Here is an 18,519-nt window from a genome sequence, read left to right on the forward strand (position 1 = left end):
GCAAATGTCTTTTTTTTAATGTGACCAGTTTGCAACTCATTGGGGTAAAAACTTAGGAGCACAATTGCTGTAGCCTATGGTCAGACTAAATTAACCTTGTAAGAAATTGCCAAAATATCTTCCAAAGTAGCTATACCATTTTCTGCAGCATCTGGCATTATCAGTCTTCAATTTTCACTATTCTGGGGAGGACAGTGGAGCTCCAGTTTGACTTGACACCAAGCACCCTTTCACAGCTTGCTCACCATGTGTCTGTCTTCTTTCTCTTCAGACCTCCAGTCCACTTTCGGCTGGCTTGTTTTCCCTCCACCCCTCACTTTTTGGCCCCAGCTACATAGCCAGGCTGGCCTTGAACTGGAGGTCCTCCTGCTTTAGTTTCCCAAGCCCGGGACCACAGGTTAATAACTGCACTCAGCTTGGGTTGTTTTCTCAATGTTGGTTTTTTAAAGTTCTTAGTACATCTTCAACTGTGATCCTTCACCGGTTTGGGAAAAAAATTTCAAAACACCTGTCTGTGCCATTACTGTTCTTTCTTTTTTTAAATAGGGTTCCTCTGTGTAAACCAGGCTGGCCTGGAACTCGCTCTGTAGACCAGGCTGGCCTGGAACTCGCTCTGTAGACCAGGCTGGCCTGGAACTCGCTCTATAGATCAGGCTGGCCTGGAACTCGCTCTGTAGACCAGGCTGGCCCCTGCCTCCCAGGCACCACCACCGCCTGTGTCACTTTCTTAACAGTGTCTTTCAAAGTACAGTTTTTTTATTAATGAAGTCCAGTTTGCCAATCATGTCCTCATGGGTCTACCTAAACCTTCCCTGTTATATACCCAAGGGCAGAATTTTTTTTTTTAAATGGAATGAAGTAATTTATTCTGTAGCTAAATACCAGTGACCATGGCCCAGGAACATGGATTCAAGTTCCCCTCAATACCCTTGTTCCGTCTTACTAACAGTTTTGTGATTTTTTCTTTTTATTTATTTATTTATTAAAGATTTCTGTCTCTTCCCCGCCACCGCCTCCCATTTCCCTCCCCCTCTCCCAATCAAGTCCCCCTCCCTCGTCAGCCCAAAGAGCAATCAGCTGGCCTGGGTCTGAAAAAGCCTGGGAAAAAACTGGACTCACTGAACATAGCGGATAATGAGGACTACTGAGAACTCAAGAACAATGGCAATGGGTTTTTGATCCTATTGCACGTACTGGCTTTGTGGGAGCCTAGGCAGTTTAGATGCTCACCTTACTAGGCCTGGATGGAGGTGGGTGGTCCTTGAACTTCCCACAGGGCAGGGAACCCTGATTGCTCTTTGGGCAGAATTATTTTTAATGATCAAAAACTTTCTACCTCAACTACATGGCCGCCAGTTGGAGATATAAGGCTCTGTTTTTAAAAATAACATTTTTTAAAGCAAATATCACAAATTCAGTCAATTTCTAAGACATAAACTAAAAAAACAAAAAAAGGTAAAGTAGTTTGTTTCCTCAGTTGGTTTTCAAAATAACATTTATAAAACAGAAAACAAGTTAATGGCTATCAATGCATATGTCTTCACTTGGCTTTTTCTAAAGTAAAATAAGAAAGACTAGGCCCTCCTGTTGTCCCAGATGGCTCTAACTGTCACCTTGGAAGGAGTCTCAGTTGAGGGACTGCCCTGGTCAGCTGGCCTGTGGCAGTGTCTGCAGGTGCTCCTGGGCTGCATACGAGCGCTAGCTAAGCACCAGTCTGTGGGTGAGACGGCAACCAGTGTTCCTCCACGGTCTCTGTGCTAACTATCGCTTGAGTACTGATGGATCGTGACCTAGAAGTGTAAGCCAACTAAACCCTTACCGCCCCTAAGGCACCTCTGGTCAGAGTATCCATCTCACAGCACCAGAATGGAAACTAGAGCACTCGGAAGCTGGAACTAGAACGCATATCCAAACAGCACGCTGCCCACCACACTTGGGGTTCTTTTTAAAACTTTAAAAGAGAAAAATAAGTCACTTTTAAAATACAAATTTTTTACCATTTAAGATCTTATTACTCATCAAATTATACAAGATGTGTAGATATAGCTATGTTAAACATGAATAATCCCTGTAAATAAAAACAAAGTATCTTCTATATGAAATATTACATATGAGTTATTAAAACAAATCTATCCTAGAAACCGTAAAGAAGTCCTTCTGCATTAGTTCACAAGTCATCATCACATTAAGGCCCAGAAACTAGCTAAACGTTGCCCCTTCTATTCCCTAAGTTTGTATTAACAAGGTTTTCCAAGTGAGTTCCAACAACAAACTCAAGAACTCACCACAGCAAGCACTCAAGGTTCACACCAAGTGTTTCTCACTGCTCTGAAGAACACACACGCCTGTGTCACTGGTCTCCATCCCCACTGTCTAACAGTTGGGGACCTATTCTGATCACTTATTCAAAAATTTTTGTTAAATAAAAAGGACACAAAACTGAATCTGTAGTGTTTTCATAACGAAATAAAAACCGCCAAACTGAACATCCCTGACCTGTGACTAGTTTTCAGCAGGTAGGAGACTACAGGTTACTGCTTTCATTGTTGATCGACTTTATAAGCTTTGTTCAGTTCATAAAACATTAGATTTCTGTAATTAAGTTTTAAGAAAAAAAATGAAATGTACCAAACCCCGCGATTTAATGTTAACTTCCTGAACCTGATGTGTAGCTACAACACAGACCTTCACTCCATCCAAGGACAGTGGTACTGGTGAGTGGCACTCAGTGACAGTTCTGCAGGAGTCTCTCTGCACAGATCACAATCCTGGGGCACAACTAGATAATGCTAGCATAGTAACCTATTTCTCAGGGAAAAGTATCCTAAAACTAAATTCCTAATCCAAATTTTTCACTGCCCCTTTTATTTTAAAGCTGTTAACTCATGTTTAAATTTTAAGTATACAGAAGTATGTATCTTGGCCTATAATAAAAGTCAAGGTCCGTTCATCTGAAGACCATTCAGGAAAGAAGAAGACTTAAAGTGAAAAAGACAAACTGAACTCATATTCGTGAACTGCTAAAGCAAAAAAAAAAAAATTAGCGGGCTGGAGAGATGGCTCAGTGGTTAAGAGCATTGCCTGCTCTTCCAGAGGTCCTGAGTTCGATTCCCAGCAACCACATGGTGGCTCAAAACCATCTGGTGCCCTCTTCTGGCATGCCGGCAGACATACAAACACAACACTATACATAATAAATAAAACTTAATATAAAAAAAAAAAAAAAATTAGCTTATTAAAAATCAGGAAAGAAAAGTCCTGCTGAAGAACAGGCGCTGAGCTGACTGGGACTCTAAAAGTCTGGACACACCTAAGGAGCTGAGCTGATAAGACCCAGGAGGACACAGGGGAAATACACAGCGGTCCCACTGCACTCAGAGACGTGCAAGAGGGTAAATCCTGCCCTGCTCCTTTTCTTCTATTTCCAAGTCCCATAAAAACACACATGCCTGACATCTCAGGACTTGGTAAATAGAAGCAGGGGGACCAGACGTGTCAGGCCAGCATGGACTACCTGAGACTTATCTCAGACAAAGACAAACGGTGAGGCTTAGGAATCAGAACCAAGTATAAAGCAAGCAGGTGCAATACCCCAAGTCTTAACTCAGTTTGTCAACGTTAACATAGGGTGGAAGTCTCTAGTGACCTGAAACAGTAAAACCCAACACTACAAGTCGACGATCTCACATACCACAGCTTTAAACAGTGACGGCCTTAACGTAGTCTGCAGACTTTACTTACAATTTTGTCTTTTCAGACTTAGAAAGCAACATCTTTTTATGATCTCGATTCTCAGCCAACAGTGTGATGATAAGGCAGGATCTTGGTTTAGGCCCAGCCGTGAAAGAGCTTACTGGAGCTGAGCAGTAACAGGGCTATCCCTCTTCATTCGTATTGAGAAGAGTCCATCTTCAAGCTGTTTTAAGTATCATACACCTTTAACTGGAAAAATCACCATTCTCCAGGAATAAACAGCGGAACTCTTTCCTTCAGCAACCATTTTCCATAGTAACACTAGTGAAGGTAGGGCTTGAATTTACTCCCACCCCAACATCATTACTTCAACAAGCCACTACTACCTGCTCAGTAATTTACTTACAGAGGAAATGGGTAAGCCAAGCCCCACTATGACGAGCAAAACGCTTCTGACGGTACTGTCATGGTATGGATACTTGATGCTGTTGTCAGAACAGAAAAAGCCTCTCTGAAATGGATATATTTGGCCAAAATTTAGAACAGCCATAGGCAGGGTAGCTGTTGGGGAAGGGAAAAAAAAGATACATATAATTACATTCAATTCACTTCTTTAGGGAGGAGAGAGTATGGGATATAAATCTTAACTAAACTCTGCCCTTTCTGGAGAGATCGAGGGTTAATGGGACCACGCAGCCTCTGCGCGTTCACAGTTGACGCTCTTGCTTGCACTGACCTCTCGTCTTAGGAACAATCGGGAAAGGGACCACCAGGGAAAAGGTCAAAATTGGTCCACAGAAAATAAAACTGAGAATGCAGGCACATTTTTTATTTTACATTCTATAATTAATTCCTATTTAATTTAGCAGTTTAATATCCTAAATATGTTTAAGGAAAAAGACAAACTATCATAAATAAATTTAATAACAGCATCATAGTATTTGAAAGACAAAGAAGTAAATATCCATTCCACATTAGAATAAAGTTCACTCTCTTTTCCATCTTCCTCTCGGAGAGGCAGCTTTGCTTCTGCCTCTCTCCCCACTTCTCTGCTTCCCCCCTTCTCTGTCTCTTTCTCCTCTTCTCTCTCTCTCTCCCTCTTTCTCTGTCCCCCCCCCTTCACCCTTCCTCCTCCATAACCCCCTGAATAAACATTCAACCTCACCCTGCAAAAAAAAAAATAGAATAAAGTTCAAAAAAAACTTATAAGTATATTTGATAATAAAAAAAGAAAAGAACAAGCCCTTGTTCCCCAAGACAAAAAAAAAAAAATGGCTTTCTTGGTCTTGGCAGGGTTTCAAAATGACTTTAACATGCCTCAGCCTCCCAAGTAGCTAAGCCTATAGGCACACACCATGTCACCTGGCTCGCAGTTTCTAAATATGTTCAAATTTACACTGATTTGGGCTTTATACAGTTCAAATACTGAAGCATCTGCTCGCTCATTGTATATGCAACACTAGGTTAGACCAGGTACAGAAAACTAATTTGTGCAAAACAGATTCAAGATCTAGGCTGTATTTGTAGAAAAAAAAATGTACACTTGAGAGCTTGTTTAAAAACACCAACACAGACGTTTTTCAAGAGAAAGTAACAAAACTATTCTGTAACTGAACTGTTCTGTTTGCTGGGCAGGGGTGGCACACGCCTTTAATCCCAGCACTCGGGAGGCAGAGGCTCTGTGAGTTCAGGGCCAGCAGGGTCTACAGAGAGAGTTCCAGGACATCCAGAGCTACACAGAGAAACTCTGTCTCAAAAAACCAAATGCCAAAAACAAACAAACAAACAAAAAAAACAAAATTGTTCTGTATCTTGACTGTGATAGTAATTCTAGTAACTATTATTACTGCACACACATCCAAAAAGAAATACAAAGCAGAAATATACCATTAAAACAGAAGTACAATTATTAAAGTGGTATAAAAGAACCAACAGAAATTCAGAGATTGACATAAACTGAGACAGAGAAGAGCACTGAAGAAGAGGTGACAAACAGGTGACTCACAGGCAACAGGAGGCACAGAAGGGAGCAGAAGGCACAGAGAGGAGCGGCAGCACCAGAGCTGCAGGCACAGGAGCAGAGGGGACGAGCAAAGGGTCCATCCATCCCACCAAGAGAGCTTCCCCACACTGCATGCTCACACACGCCAAGCACCAGCTACCCAGATGAACTCATGCACAGATTACTGAGGCCCCGCCGATCACTACAGTCACTACTGTTTTAAGTGGGACAGCCAGGATTCTAATGCCTGCTACTCCCCAGCCAGTGTGCATGTGTTCTCCTATGGGTACAAGTGATTCGCCTGCAGTCAAAGTTTAGAACTGTGTCGATGAAGACAGACTGGAGGCAGTGGAGCTGTTCTTTTAAAACATGCTTGTTCAGTAAAATACATCTATTCATGATGAAACTTCACAGTGAGAGGAACATCTTTGCCGCTAATTATCTCCGAATTCTGCAAGTCTGAGGTTTTAATGACAGTGTGAGGGCTTCAGGTTGTGTTTATTAAAGGACTGTTTAAAACACTGGCCTAATAAGAAAGAATTTATCTTGTAGGAAATAAAAACAAGTCTTCTTTTGGCCAAAGTCAGTAACATAGTAAACTAAGTATTTTAGAAATTAACAGTGAGAGAGGAAACAGAAATATTTAACACATCTTTGAAATAATCCAGAAATTGAAAACAGAAAAGGCTGCAGGAATACTGTTTTGAATTAGGAATGACACAACCCGCAGGCTGCCCACAGCTGCTGAGGCGGACATGAAGTGACGTTTGGGGTAGAGAGACTGGTCGCCCTAGACTGGAATGTGGAGTTGTACGGGCGGAGTCGTCCACGGGGAACGTGCTAGCTCAGAGTGGAGAGCTCTGCTTTTGCTTCCCTCTCCCTTCCTACGGCTGTCAGCCTCCTCGTCCACCCCTCTCACAGCCCCTAATCACACTCAGCTACTACGCGCGCGTTTGAAACCCTGGGACTCTTCTACGGGAGCGCTGCCCCTCCCCTCCCCTCCCCTTTCAAGATAAGCCAGGCCGTCCCTTACCTGTCTGTCCCATGGCACTGGAGACAATTACCCTGCCTTTCTGAACATCTTTCAGCAACACTAGCAGCAGATACTATTTTCATTATTGTTGTACCCTTTGAATCAGGATACAACATAATCAAAGCTGAATAAAATTTTACTAAATAGCTAAATAAATAAATAAAATTCAGGATAGAGATGTGTAAGCATTCTAAATTTATTACTTAAAGAAGATAAAAGAGTTCTCAGAGAAAGCACAAAAACAAGACTAATAGAGCAATCAGTCAAGAACTAATAGTGTCCATAAAACCATGAAAAGAGACTATAAAGAAGGAAGAATGGCTGGTTATACACTCTAGAGGGCAGGGAACGTGTCTCTCTTGTTCGGCAGCATGGAAACCATCCTCTGAAAACACGAATAAACACTAGAAAAGGACAATGTTATACTACAAAGGCCAAAGCTTGAAGTGTCTCATAGCTGGCCATACAGGTAATGCAGAGTGTCAAATGTCCACATTAAGGAGAATGAGAACTCAGTAAAGACTATGAGGTCAGAGGGGAAGGTTATTAACTCAACAATGCCCTCTAGAAAGTGGCCTCCTATGCTTTGACAGTTTCACATATGTAGATGAGGGGCTTTGGTCACTGCCATGCTCATTACTCTCTCACCGCCTCCTCCCACTGAAGCCCTTCTTCTAAACATGTCTCCCTCCTCCTTTCATGTCTGTGTGTGAGTGTCATTATAAAAACATCTTTTCTGCAAGTTATAGTAAAATTATTTCCCTTACTCTTCTTAAATGTTACATGTTACAGGGAGACGGAGAGGGAAGGAAAAGGGACAGAGATTCATCCATCTAAACAAATGCCTCTATTTGTACATGGTGGCATATGCCGACAATTCCCAGAATTTAGGGGGCTGAGGCAGAAGAATCATGAGTTCAAGGCAAGTCTGGGTTACACTATAAGATCCTATCTAAAAAATAAATATTCTTGCTGAGTGTGGCTGAGCATACCTTTAATCCCAGCATGCTGGAGGCAGAGTAGGAGGGTCTCTGTAAATTCAAGGATAGCCTGGTCTAGGTAGTGAGTTCTAGGCCAGTCAAGATGATACAATGAGAACCTATCTCAAAAAATAACCCAGCAAGCAATCTGAAACTCAGGAGTAGGCTGGGGTGTGGCTCAGTGTCAGAGTACCTGCTGAGCATGCATGAAACCTGGCTTAGTTTCCAGCAACACCACACATACGCGTGTATACACCACACACACACACACACACACACACACACACACACACACACAGGAGGGGTAGGTTGTGCAAGGGGAACTTCAATCGAATGGCTAACAAAGACGAGCAGACTGAACAGAGCCATGTTAATTACTAACGCAAACTTATAATTTACAAATTCCTAGAATCTTGAACTCAATTTCTGTAGAGCCCAGCATGACCTCTGAACAAAGCTTCAGCGATAACTACTGTAGGGCTTCCCGCAGCAGGGGCCCTTGCTCTTCTCTCAGTGAAAAAGCAAGGTCAAGTCAGGGACCAACTGTACCTTTAGTGACCCTGAAACAGAATTCTCCATTCTCTGCAGGAAAGAAAGAAATCAGACCTACATGAGATGGTGAAGAGCAAACAGTAATCCTGCTTCAAAGTAAAACCTAACAAGTAGACAATCAGCTCTGGTATTCTCCAGAACAGGAAACTGGATTACAGCACATGATACATGATACAGATTGTGACTATATGTAATCTGTGCACCACAAGCATTCCGCCCCTCCATGCAATTTCCAATCTTGGCATTCATCCCACATGTTCAACGATTCAACAAGGAAGCTACGTTTCTCTAACTCTGTTCTGAGACTCTCAAAGTTTCACAGGGTGTCACTTTGCAGTACATTAAATTCTATATTCTGTGAGTGAAACGTGGAAGTCTTATTGTAGTCACTTCCTGAAGCAAAACCAGGTTTGGGTTTTTAAGTCAGTATTTATTTATAAGGCGTGTGAGTGCTTCACCTGCATGTATGTTATGTGCACCACATGCCTGCCTGCAGAGGTCAGAAGAGGGCATCAGGTCCTCTGGAATTCAGAGTTGTGAGCCATGGTGTGGGTGCTAGGAACCAAACCCAGGACTCTGTAAGAGCAAGAACTAGTAACTGCTGGGCCATCTTGCTAGCCCTTGAAGAACAAACAGGTTTAAAAGAAAGATTTTTTAACACAGAGGTCTGTGGTATTTACTGAGTTTCACCACACAAATGAAACAGCTGGATCATGGCGCATGACCCTTCTCATATATCCCAATAGAAACAAATTTTATTGAGCAATTATTACAAGTCATAACCATGCTAATGTTTATACATTATAAATATGTTTATAGAAGAACATAATTATATTTCAGATTTCTCATGACAGAATCTGTAAAAGTTAAAGCAAAAAACTTAGTAATAAGAGTATGGATCAGATACAAAAAAATGTATTTACTACATCCAGCAAAAAAAATCTTAAAATTACTCTCTATGTACAATTTTATTAATATAAAATAAACATGTGTGTTTGTACTTAATAAACATTAAGGGACATCTGAAAAAAATATATAATCAACTTTTTGGTTAGTATCTTCACAATCAGATAGAAGGTATTTCTTGCTGTATACACCTTCAAATTTAACTAATTTCTAACAACAGATTAAGATCACTACTACATCTGAATTCCTTATTTTATAACTTGGCTAAAATCATACTATCCATTTCCTGAATTTCCCTTTCCTGTAATAAATACATGTTCTTATTCTGTTCAACACCGAGAACAATGAGGACATAGTGATGACTAGCTGGTAGGCTTGCTTGATGCCTCAGAGATGTACCTTTAGAGCAGTGGTTCTCAACCTTTCTAAAGCTGCGAGCCTTTAATACAGTTCTCCTCATGTCATGGTGACCACAACCATAAAATTATTTTCGTTGATACTTCATAACTGTAATTTTGCTATTGTTATGAATCGTAATGTAAATATCTGATATGCAGGATATCTGATACATGATCCCCAAGAGGGTTGTGACCCATGGGTTGAGAATCATTGTTCTAGGGGTTTTGCTCTCACGACTTTTGAGATCTATAATTATAACCATAATAACTGTTTCACCTAAAAATAATAATCAAAACAGAAAAGCTAGCTCATGCAAACATGCTTATACAAAAGGAGAAATCATCTTGAGGCTCAACAGGTTGGTAGAATGGGTGACTTTAGTCAACACTTCTTGAATCTTATAACAATGCTCAGGAAGGCCATTACAAAGGTGGTGCCATCTTCATAATTGCAGGAAGAACAAAGGAATGCTTCTCTAGTGAGTCAGAGTCAACTACAGAGACATAGGCTGAGAAAAGATCAAACCCAGCCTGGGCTGTGCAGCAAAATCTCCAAGTTATTGATTAATAATAAGGTATATTAAAATAAGCCATCTTTTGTTTAATGGGAAACAGAGGGAAAAAATAGTGCAGCAAGGTTAACCAGTTGAATCTCTAATGAAACAAATGTCTACTATAGCAGCCCATGGCTGCGTGAGGACAGTGAGCACTCTGTATGTGGCCAGTGTGATCTAAGTATTGACTTTTAATTGCAATTCCTTTAATTTCAATAATCATAATTAAAACTTTATCTATTTTTCATATATCAGAAACATAGCAATTAAGGATATATTCATATAGTATCTGGCATCCCATACCACATCACTACAAATCTATAAAAACAGTCTGAGCCAGCATACTGGCCCACACCTATAATCTGTCATCAGTGAAGATGAGGAAGAGGAATGACAGGCCCATTTGCGCTACGAGACCCTGTCTCAAAAAAACAAACCACAGAATCAAAGAGCTGAAAGAAAAAGAAATTAATTTAAAAAGTATCAATGCAGTGACTTATTTTTTAAGAGTTCAGGAAAATAAAAGGAATAAAATACAAAAACTAAACAGAAAAAAGGAAGATGGAAAATGAGGAATTTGGCATGTGTTGGTGTCTGCTGCATTTAGAGATTTATGAACTCGGTCATGATTTAACTTTTAAAAATGTGGGAGAGGAACAAAGCTAAAGCAAAGTATTAAAAATTATTATTGGGGCTGGAGAGATGGCTCAGTGGTTAAGAGCACTGGCTGCTCTTCCAGAGGACTCAGGTGCAATTTCCAGCACCCACATGGCAGCTCACAACTGTCTGTAACTCCAGTCCTAGCGGCTCCAACACCCTCACACATGTGCAGGCAAACACCGATGCTCATGAAATTAAAAAATAATAATAATAATTTTTTAAGATTTATTTATTTGTTTGTTTATTATGTATACAACATTCTGCCTCCATGTATGCCTGCATGCCAGAGGAGGGTGCCAGATCTTATTACAGATGGTTGTCAGCCACCATGTGGTTGCTGGGAATCGAACTTAGGACCTCTGGAAGAGCAGCCAGTGCTATTAACCACTGAGCCATCTCTCCAGCCCCCAGTAATAATTTTTTAAACTTCCAAAAAATTTTTACCACGAGTAGCATCTCTTAGCTAAAGTGTCAGAAAGTCAGACACTGACTCTCCCGGACACCCTGTGCCCGCGTGTGTAAAAAGTCAGACACTGACTCTCCCGGGCAGCCTGTGCCCGCGTGTGTGGAAAGTCAGACACTGACTCTCCCGGGCAGCCTGTGCCCGCGTGTGTGGAAAGTCAGACACTGACTCTCCCGGGCAGCCTGTGCCCGCGTGTATGGAAAGTCAGACACTGACTCTCCCGGGCAGCCTGTGCCCGCGTGTGTGGAAAGTCAGACACTGACTCTCCCGGGCAGCCTGTGCCCGCGTGTGTAGAAAGTCAGACACTGACTCTCCCGGGCAGCCTGTGCCCGCGTGTGTGGAAAGTCAGACACTGACTCTCCCGGGCAGCCTGTGCCCGCGTGTGTGGAAAGTCAGACACTGACTCTCCCGGGCAGCCTGTGCCCGCGTGTGTGGAAAGTCAGACACTGACTCTCCCGGGCAGCCTGTGCCCGCGTGTGTGGAAAGTCAGACACTGACTCTCCCGGGCAGCCTGTGCCCGCGTGTGTGGAAAGTCAGACACTGACTCTCCCGGGCAGCCTGTGCCCGCGTGTGGCAGGGCAGGTAAGCAGCATCCTACAGTTCAGCAGGGAGGACAAGATCCTAACATGGTATGTCTCTTCATACTCTTCCTCACACCTGCTGTCCTCGAGGAAAGGAGTCTGGCTGCCAAGGATGGGTCTCCTGGAAGAATGAGACCTTTTCTCTTCACCCACCTTCAGTCTATAACCTGATGAGCCTGTGCAGCTCTGTACACACAAACCCAACTCTCTTCTGCCAACCCTGGGACAGCTTACTACCACACTCAGGCTAAATGGCCATCTGGATGTCCAATATTCTACTGCAAACAACAGAAAGGAATCATAAAACCTCAGCAAAATCTACACTATTAAACAGACAGGAAGTTGCTTCTAGACTAATGTTTCACCAAAAAGGAAATAAATAAAACTCACTTGTAAGAAATACATTCCACGGGGGCCAGGGGAGGGGTGTGAATCACGTATGTAAATTTGACCCGTGTGCACGCTTGCATTTTTCCAGGAAGTCCACAGACTGTGAAGGGTGCTTCCACACAGCCTTTCATTTGCTCCTTTCAACTAGGGAAGGTCAGAAGTGAATTTTTTTGGCTCTTTACTGCTTTGTGTGACCTGAGTTGCTCTTATGACGTTCTATTCATTCCTACCTTAAGGAATGTTCTTTTGTGCCTACTTCAGTTTTGACAAAATACAGTTCCTTACTTTCTTTCCAGGTGGGGTTATGGATTCTTTCCAGAGTCCCATGAAGCATCCTCCCACTGACCAACTGCTACACTGCTTCTGAGCACGAGCGGAGGTCAAGGACAACATGCAGGGTGATTTTCTCCTGCTACTCAACCTCAAGTCCTGATAAACACCTTTATCCACTGAGCAATCGTGCTGGCCCTCAGCACACGTGTATGCTTGACCAAAGGAGAACTGCTGACAGCTATAGTCAAAACAGAGCCTTTAGGGTAGAGGTGGAAAGGAGGTGGGAGGGGCCAGTGTCACAGAGCACTGCTTCAGGGAGAGAGCAGGCAGGCAAGGGGCAGTGGACAAGGCACCCTCAGCTTTCAGACACTGCATGCTGGCCCCAGGCTGCAGCACCACCTCTCCGTGGTTAGTGGTGTGGTGCTGCTATAAAAGTACTCCACCCCTTTCTCTCTCACTGCCACAGAAGAGAAAGCAGGGAGAAAAGGTACTTTGTGTTTCCTGGGGGAGGGGGGTATTTGTTTTGCATTTTATGGTTTTGAGCTGGTAATTGCCTGCAGTATCCTCAACCTTGGAGCATTTTAGTTTATTCACATACTTAGGATCTTTTTATGTATATATTTAAACAGCTTTTTGAAACTATCTGGAGGTGGGGCTGAGGATGTGTGCATGGTAGAGTACCTAGGTAACATGTACAACCCTGGGTTTCAACCCACAGGATCACAAGAAAACAAAGGCAAAGCCACAGCCTTCCCAAGCTGTGACAGTACTCTCAGGTTTCACACGTGTGCACGCGCACACAGTGAGTTGGGGGAGGAGATGGCAGGCTATTTACTCACACCTGTTGTTCCCTCGCCAGAACAGGCCTGAAACAGCGCCAGCTGGCCAGGAACATTCCTCCCCCTCCCGTATGCTAACAGCTGTTCTGTTTTCGGGCTGTCGGAAGTCACAGTCAGTGCAAACTTTCCATGTGGCTTCCTTTCTGTGTGCAAGACACAGGGAGATAAAGAAGTCACATGTGATTGTTTCTAGCTTCCCTTCTCTGCAACACATTTCAGAGATATCTGTTTGAGGTTTTTTGTTTGTTTGTTTTTGGGTGTGTGTGTGTGTGTGTGTGTGTGTGTGTGTTTGAAGCTATAACCTAATCACACCATTCTCTTCGCTGAACTAGAACTGGAGTTAGGGATAATAAGGACATATTTTGAGAGCAAAATTGTACCAGAACATGTGCACAATAAATGGGCAACCTATCAGAAATGCATTATGCTAAGCCTTGAAAGGCTTCACATGCCCTGCAACTCCGCGGATGAGAATTATATAATCCCAACACTCGGGAGGCAGAGGCAGGCAGATCTCTCTGAGTTCAAGGCCAGCCTGGTCTACAAGAATGTAGTAGGAGCTGCGGGCTGCTTTCTGCCACGCAGCTCCCGGCCGACTGGCTAGCTTATGCCCCGAAATAACAACACACAAACTGTATTCATTTAAACACTGCTTGGCCCATTAGCTCTAGCCTCTTACTGGCTACTTCTCATATCTTGCTTTAGCCCATTTCTAATAATCTGTGTAGCACCACGAGGTGCACTTACTGGGAAGATTTTAGCCTACGTCCATCCTGGGTAGGAGCTTCATTGCGACTGGCCCTGAGAGGAGCTGCATGGCGTCTGAGCACACTTCCTCTTCCTCCCAACATTCTCTTCTGTTTACTCCACCCACCTATGTTCTAACCTATCAGTCCAAGCAGTTTCTTTATTAATTAACCAATGAAACAACAGATTGATATGACACTCCCACATCACAAGAACTAATTCAAGGACAGCCAGGACTGTTACACAGAAAAACCCAGTCTCAAAAAAAAATAAAAACAAACATAAAGAACAGTAAGCCAGTGATTTATGGAAAAACTGACCAATTCTGTACCCTGACTCTGTAGCAACCACATAGCTAAATGGCTAAATTCCACATTAAACAGGACTGGAGAGAGTAGGTGTGCCTACTGCTCTTGCAAAGGAGCTGGGCTTGCCCCCGACACCTATTTGGAGCAGCTCACAGTGGCTTGTAATGCCAGTTCCAGGAGTATAACATCCCCGGCCCTCCTTGGACACTTGGACACACATGGTGCACATAAATAAAAATAAATATTTTAATGTAAATTCATTATATGCCAAAAGAAAAATTTACATTGTATAACAAAACGAATCATAACAACAACAGATGCCATTGCAGTTTAGCTGAGGCTTCGTCTCACCTGCATCTGTACACACTCTCCCAGGGACTTCAGCCTACTTGCCATATGAGTTGCTACTCCAATATCCTGTAATTCTTCCTTTGGTGTAGCAGGATTAGTCCTGCGCAGGGCTGGGTAGTCAGACATGCCTGCACTGGTTTACTTCTGGAACACTCCCAGTTACTACTTAAATGAGCATCAGCAAATTTCTTTCCTAATTTCAGTTTCCTCGTCTAGTAAATGAGAAAAATATTTACCTACCACTTAATGTTAGGAACATTTAGCCCATATGCTAATGTCATACCTGGCATATTACAATTTATCTTAAAAAATGCTTTATTCCCTAATCTTTGTCTTCTGGCCTCTTGCTGTGATATATTAATCTATCAGAATGTTTAACTCAAGTACTGTAGTTATTGCTCCAAATAAAATGTCTCTGTGACCCTTGAACTCACCGTCCAGAGTCAACACTATCTAATCTGCTCACCTGTTTTGATAAGATGTTAAAGCAGTCACCAAACAGACCAGAGTACACTGCGATAGCAAGGATGACCCAAGGGTGCCAAAGTTTCTTCAAGGATGCCATATGCAGCAGAACAGAACAAAACTGAGATAACCTAGGTTTTCAAATGTGGGCTAAAGAAATGGCTCGGCAAGGAAAGCCTATGGTAGAGGGGCAGAACCAATCATCAAAACTGCCTTCTTACCTCCGCTGTGAGCCACAGCACTCGCTCACACACACATGCACACGCAAATAAATATTTTTAAAATATATAAAGCTTTTAAGTGAGGGATAAATGAATGAGTGTCTATTACAAACAATGAAATATCATATAGCCATTAAAATTGTGAAGACTAGCTGGGCACAGGGACACATATTTATAATCCCAGAACTCTTAAGAGGTTAAGGTGGGAAGACTTCAAGTTTGAAGCCAGCTTGACTATACAGTAACTTCCAGACTAGCCTAAGCTATATAGTGAAACCTTGTCTCAAAAGAAAAAAATAAAAGGAAGGAAGGGAGGGAGGGAGGGAAGGAAGGTAGGGAAAGAAAAAAGGAGAAAAAGACTACTTTCAATTTTACAGAGAATATAACCTGTATACGCAAGAGTATATTACAGTCTGGTATTTGGGCAGCTGAAGCAGAACTGCTGTAGCAGGAGTTTGTAGTCAGGGCAACCAGCACAGTGAGATCCAATCTCAAAACATTAGCAGGCTGGCGACAAGCTCTGGTGTTAAAAGTGGTTGTTGTTCTATCATGAGGACCAAAGTTCGGATTCCAGCACCCTTCAAGCTCCAAGGGATCTGTGACCCCTCTTTAGCCTCCAGGGGCACCCACATAGATATGTGCATATACACTCAAATGCACATATAGTACTAATGATAGTCATAATAATTTGTTTAAGATAGAAAAAACAAAGGTGGGAGATGGCTCAGTGATTAAGAGCTCTTCTAGAGGACCTGAGTTCAATTCCCAGCACCTACATGGCAGCTCACAACTGTCTGTAACTCCAGTTCTAAAGAGGCTAGTGCCCTTTTCAGGCCTTGGTGGGCACCAGGTGCATATGTAATACATATACACACTGATAAAAATAACCACATACATAAAAATATATTTAAAGAATAAAAATAACCTGGTCTACAAGAGCTAGTTCCAGGACAGGAACCAAAAGCTACGGAGAAACCCTGTCTCGAAAAATCAAAAAAAAAAAAAAAAAAGAAAAAGAATAAAAATAAAAACAAGGTAATAGCTAGCAAAATGTCTGAGAAAACAAAAGCACTTTCACACAAGCCTGGTGACTCAGAACCTTCATGGCAGAAGGAAGAAACTGATCCTGCGAAGTTGTCCGCTGACCTCCACGTGTGCATAACCCCCTACACACATATCATGCAGACACAATAATAACAGTTTTTTAAATTTTCTTTCTTTTATCTATATGAGTATTTTGTCTGCATGTATATCTGTGCATTACTGAATTGCCTGGTGCCTATAGAAGCTAAAAGATAATGTTGGATTCCCAGTACTGCAGTTACAGATGGTTGTAGGCCACCTTGTGGGTGCTGGGAATTAAATCTGGGTTGTCTGAAAGAATAGCCGATGCCCTTAACCACCGAGTCGTCTTTCCAGCCCCAATATTTACAGGGGAAAAAAAGAGAAGAAACTGGAGAAATAGCTCAGTGGTTAAGGATACTGCTGCCTTCCCAGAAGACCCTGATTCACTTCCTACCACCCGCAGGGTAGCTCACAACTAGCTAAAACTCTAGTCCCAGGGATCCAATGCCCTCTTCTGATCTCACTACCAGACATGCAGTGCGTGTACATACATGCACACAAAATATTCCAACACATAAAATAAATATTTTTGTCTTTTTGTTTGTTTCTTTGTTTTTTGAGACAGGGTCTCTCTACATAACCTTGGCTGTTCTAGAACTTACTATGTAGCTCAGGCTGGCCTTGAAGTCACACAAATCTGCCCACCTCTGCCTACAGAGTGTTGGGATTAAAAGGGTGCACCACCATACCTAGCTCAAAATATACTTTTTTTTTAAAGAACAAAGTTAAAACTTTTTTTTTTAATTGGAGGGTTGGGCATGGTGGTGGGTGTGTGCTTAAAACCCATCCCTCCTGCAGCCCAGGAGAATTGCTGCAACCCGGGGGTTAGCTTAGAAGACGCAGCAAATTCCAGGCCAATCAAGACTATATACAAGGCACTGTCAAAAAAGACATGGATATAAAAACAACGCAGAAAAGACACATAAGCACAGTGTGGAAGGGCTCTGAAGGGCAACTGGATTACAAGTGATACAAATTTCCTTTTTTGGTCTTTTCAGATTTTAATCAAATAATAATAAATTGATTTTAGAAAATCTAGAAGAGTATTTTTAAAGAAAAAAGCTAGAACTTAAAAATTGATAGCACTCTCTATCATCTAAGATTTAAATACGGAAATGAGGAACTAAGTAGATTGTATTAAATATTTATACAGTGAAACACATCATGAGTTTCCAAAGTCAAAAGAAAGAGAAGGGGAAGAAAGAGAGAGTGAAAAGGTAATGTACAGCTTTGAAATGATATTTCACTGTACTGCCTAGAGTGACCTCAAACTTGCAATCCTATCTCAGCCTTCCACATAGCTGTAATTACAGGCACATAAACACATACAGCTCTAGAAGATACATCGTTTTCTTTTGAGACAGCATAGCTATGTAGCCTAGGCTGGCCTAGAGCTTACAACAATCTACCTGCTTCATGCTTTCAAGTGCTGATCACAGGTATGAGCTACACCACCTGAAAATGTCGTTTTTAAATGGGAAAATTCACCGTGGTTCCATAGGTACTCTTCATCAAATACTGTATCCACACATGGGCCTGTCTTGTCAACAGCCAGCAAGTGAACAGCGCAGGAGAGCTACCAGAGAATGGCCTCTTTGAAGTACAGTCTCCAGAGTTACGTCTCTGGTTTAAAAACGTCAACTATAGGGTTTTCTACATATTAATTAAACTTGTAAAACAAAGAATTTTGTACTTGGAAAGAATACCCTGTTAAGGTCCTTCCTGCTGTGAGAGAACTAGCAGTGGGTTTTGGCTCAACAAGCCCACTCACAAAATTCCATGAACAAATGAAGCTTTCTTTACCAGCAGTAAGAAATCAGTTCTTCCTATCAACAGAAGGCCTACATTCCTATGAATAGCAACTGTTTACTATTATACCGATTCTTTGATAAAGCTGTTAAATTCACATGCTCATAAAAATTCTAGAGTTGTCATCTACAAGACCTAATACGTCAATGTCTCAGACGTTGTATAGGCT

The 18,519-nt window shown here is 42.1% G+C and overlaps 1 protein-coding gene across 2 annotated transcripts in view; it reads right to left on the reverse strand.

The window, feature by feature from the left end:
• Positions 1-18,519, reverse strand: part of Plpp1 (phospholipid phosphatase 1) — a 58,975-nt gene that overhangs the window by 21,336 nt on the left and 19,120 nt on the right. Inside the window, exon 2 of one of the 2 annotated variants that reach the window (XM_041663502.1) lies at positions 4,100-4,254. The exons of the other annotated variant lie outside the window; for it this stretch is intronic. Within the exon in view, the coding sequence (XP_041519436.1) occupies positions 4,100-4,254 (155 nt within the window). The remainder of the gene's footprint in view (positions 1-4,099; positions 4,255-18,519) is intronic. 2 annotated transcript variants of the gene reach the window in all.

Source organism: Microtus oregoni, unplaced genomic scaffold, assembly GCF_018167655.1.
Source record: "Microtus oregoni isolate MIOR12 unplaced genomic scaffold, Mior012 000014F_ref0000157, whole genome shotgun sequence".
NCBI lineage: Eukaryota > Metazoa > Chordata > Mammalia > Rodentia > Cricetidae > Microtus > Microtus oregoni.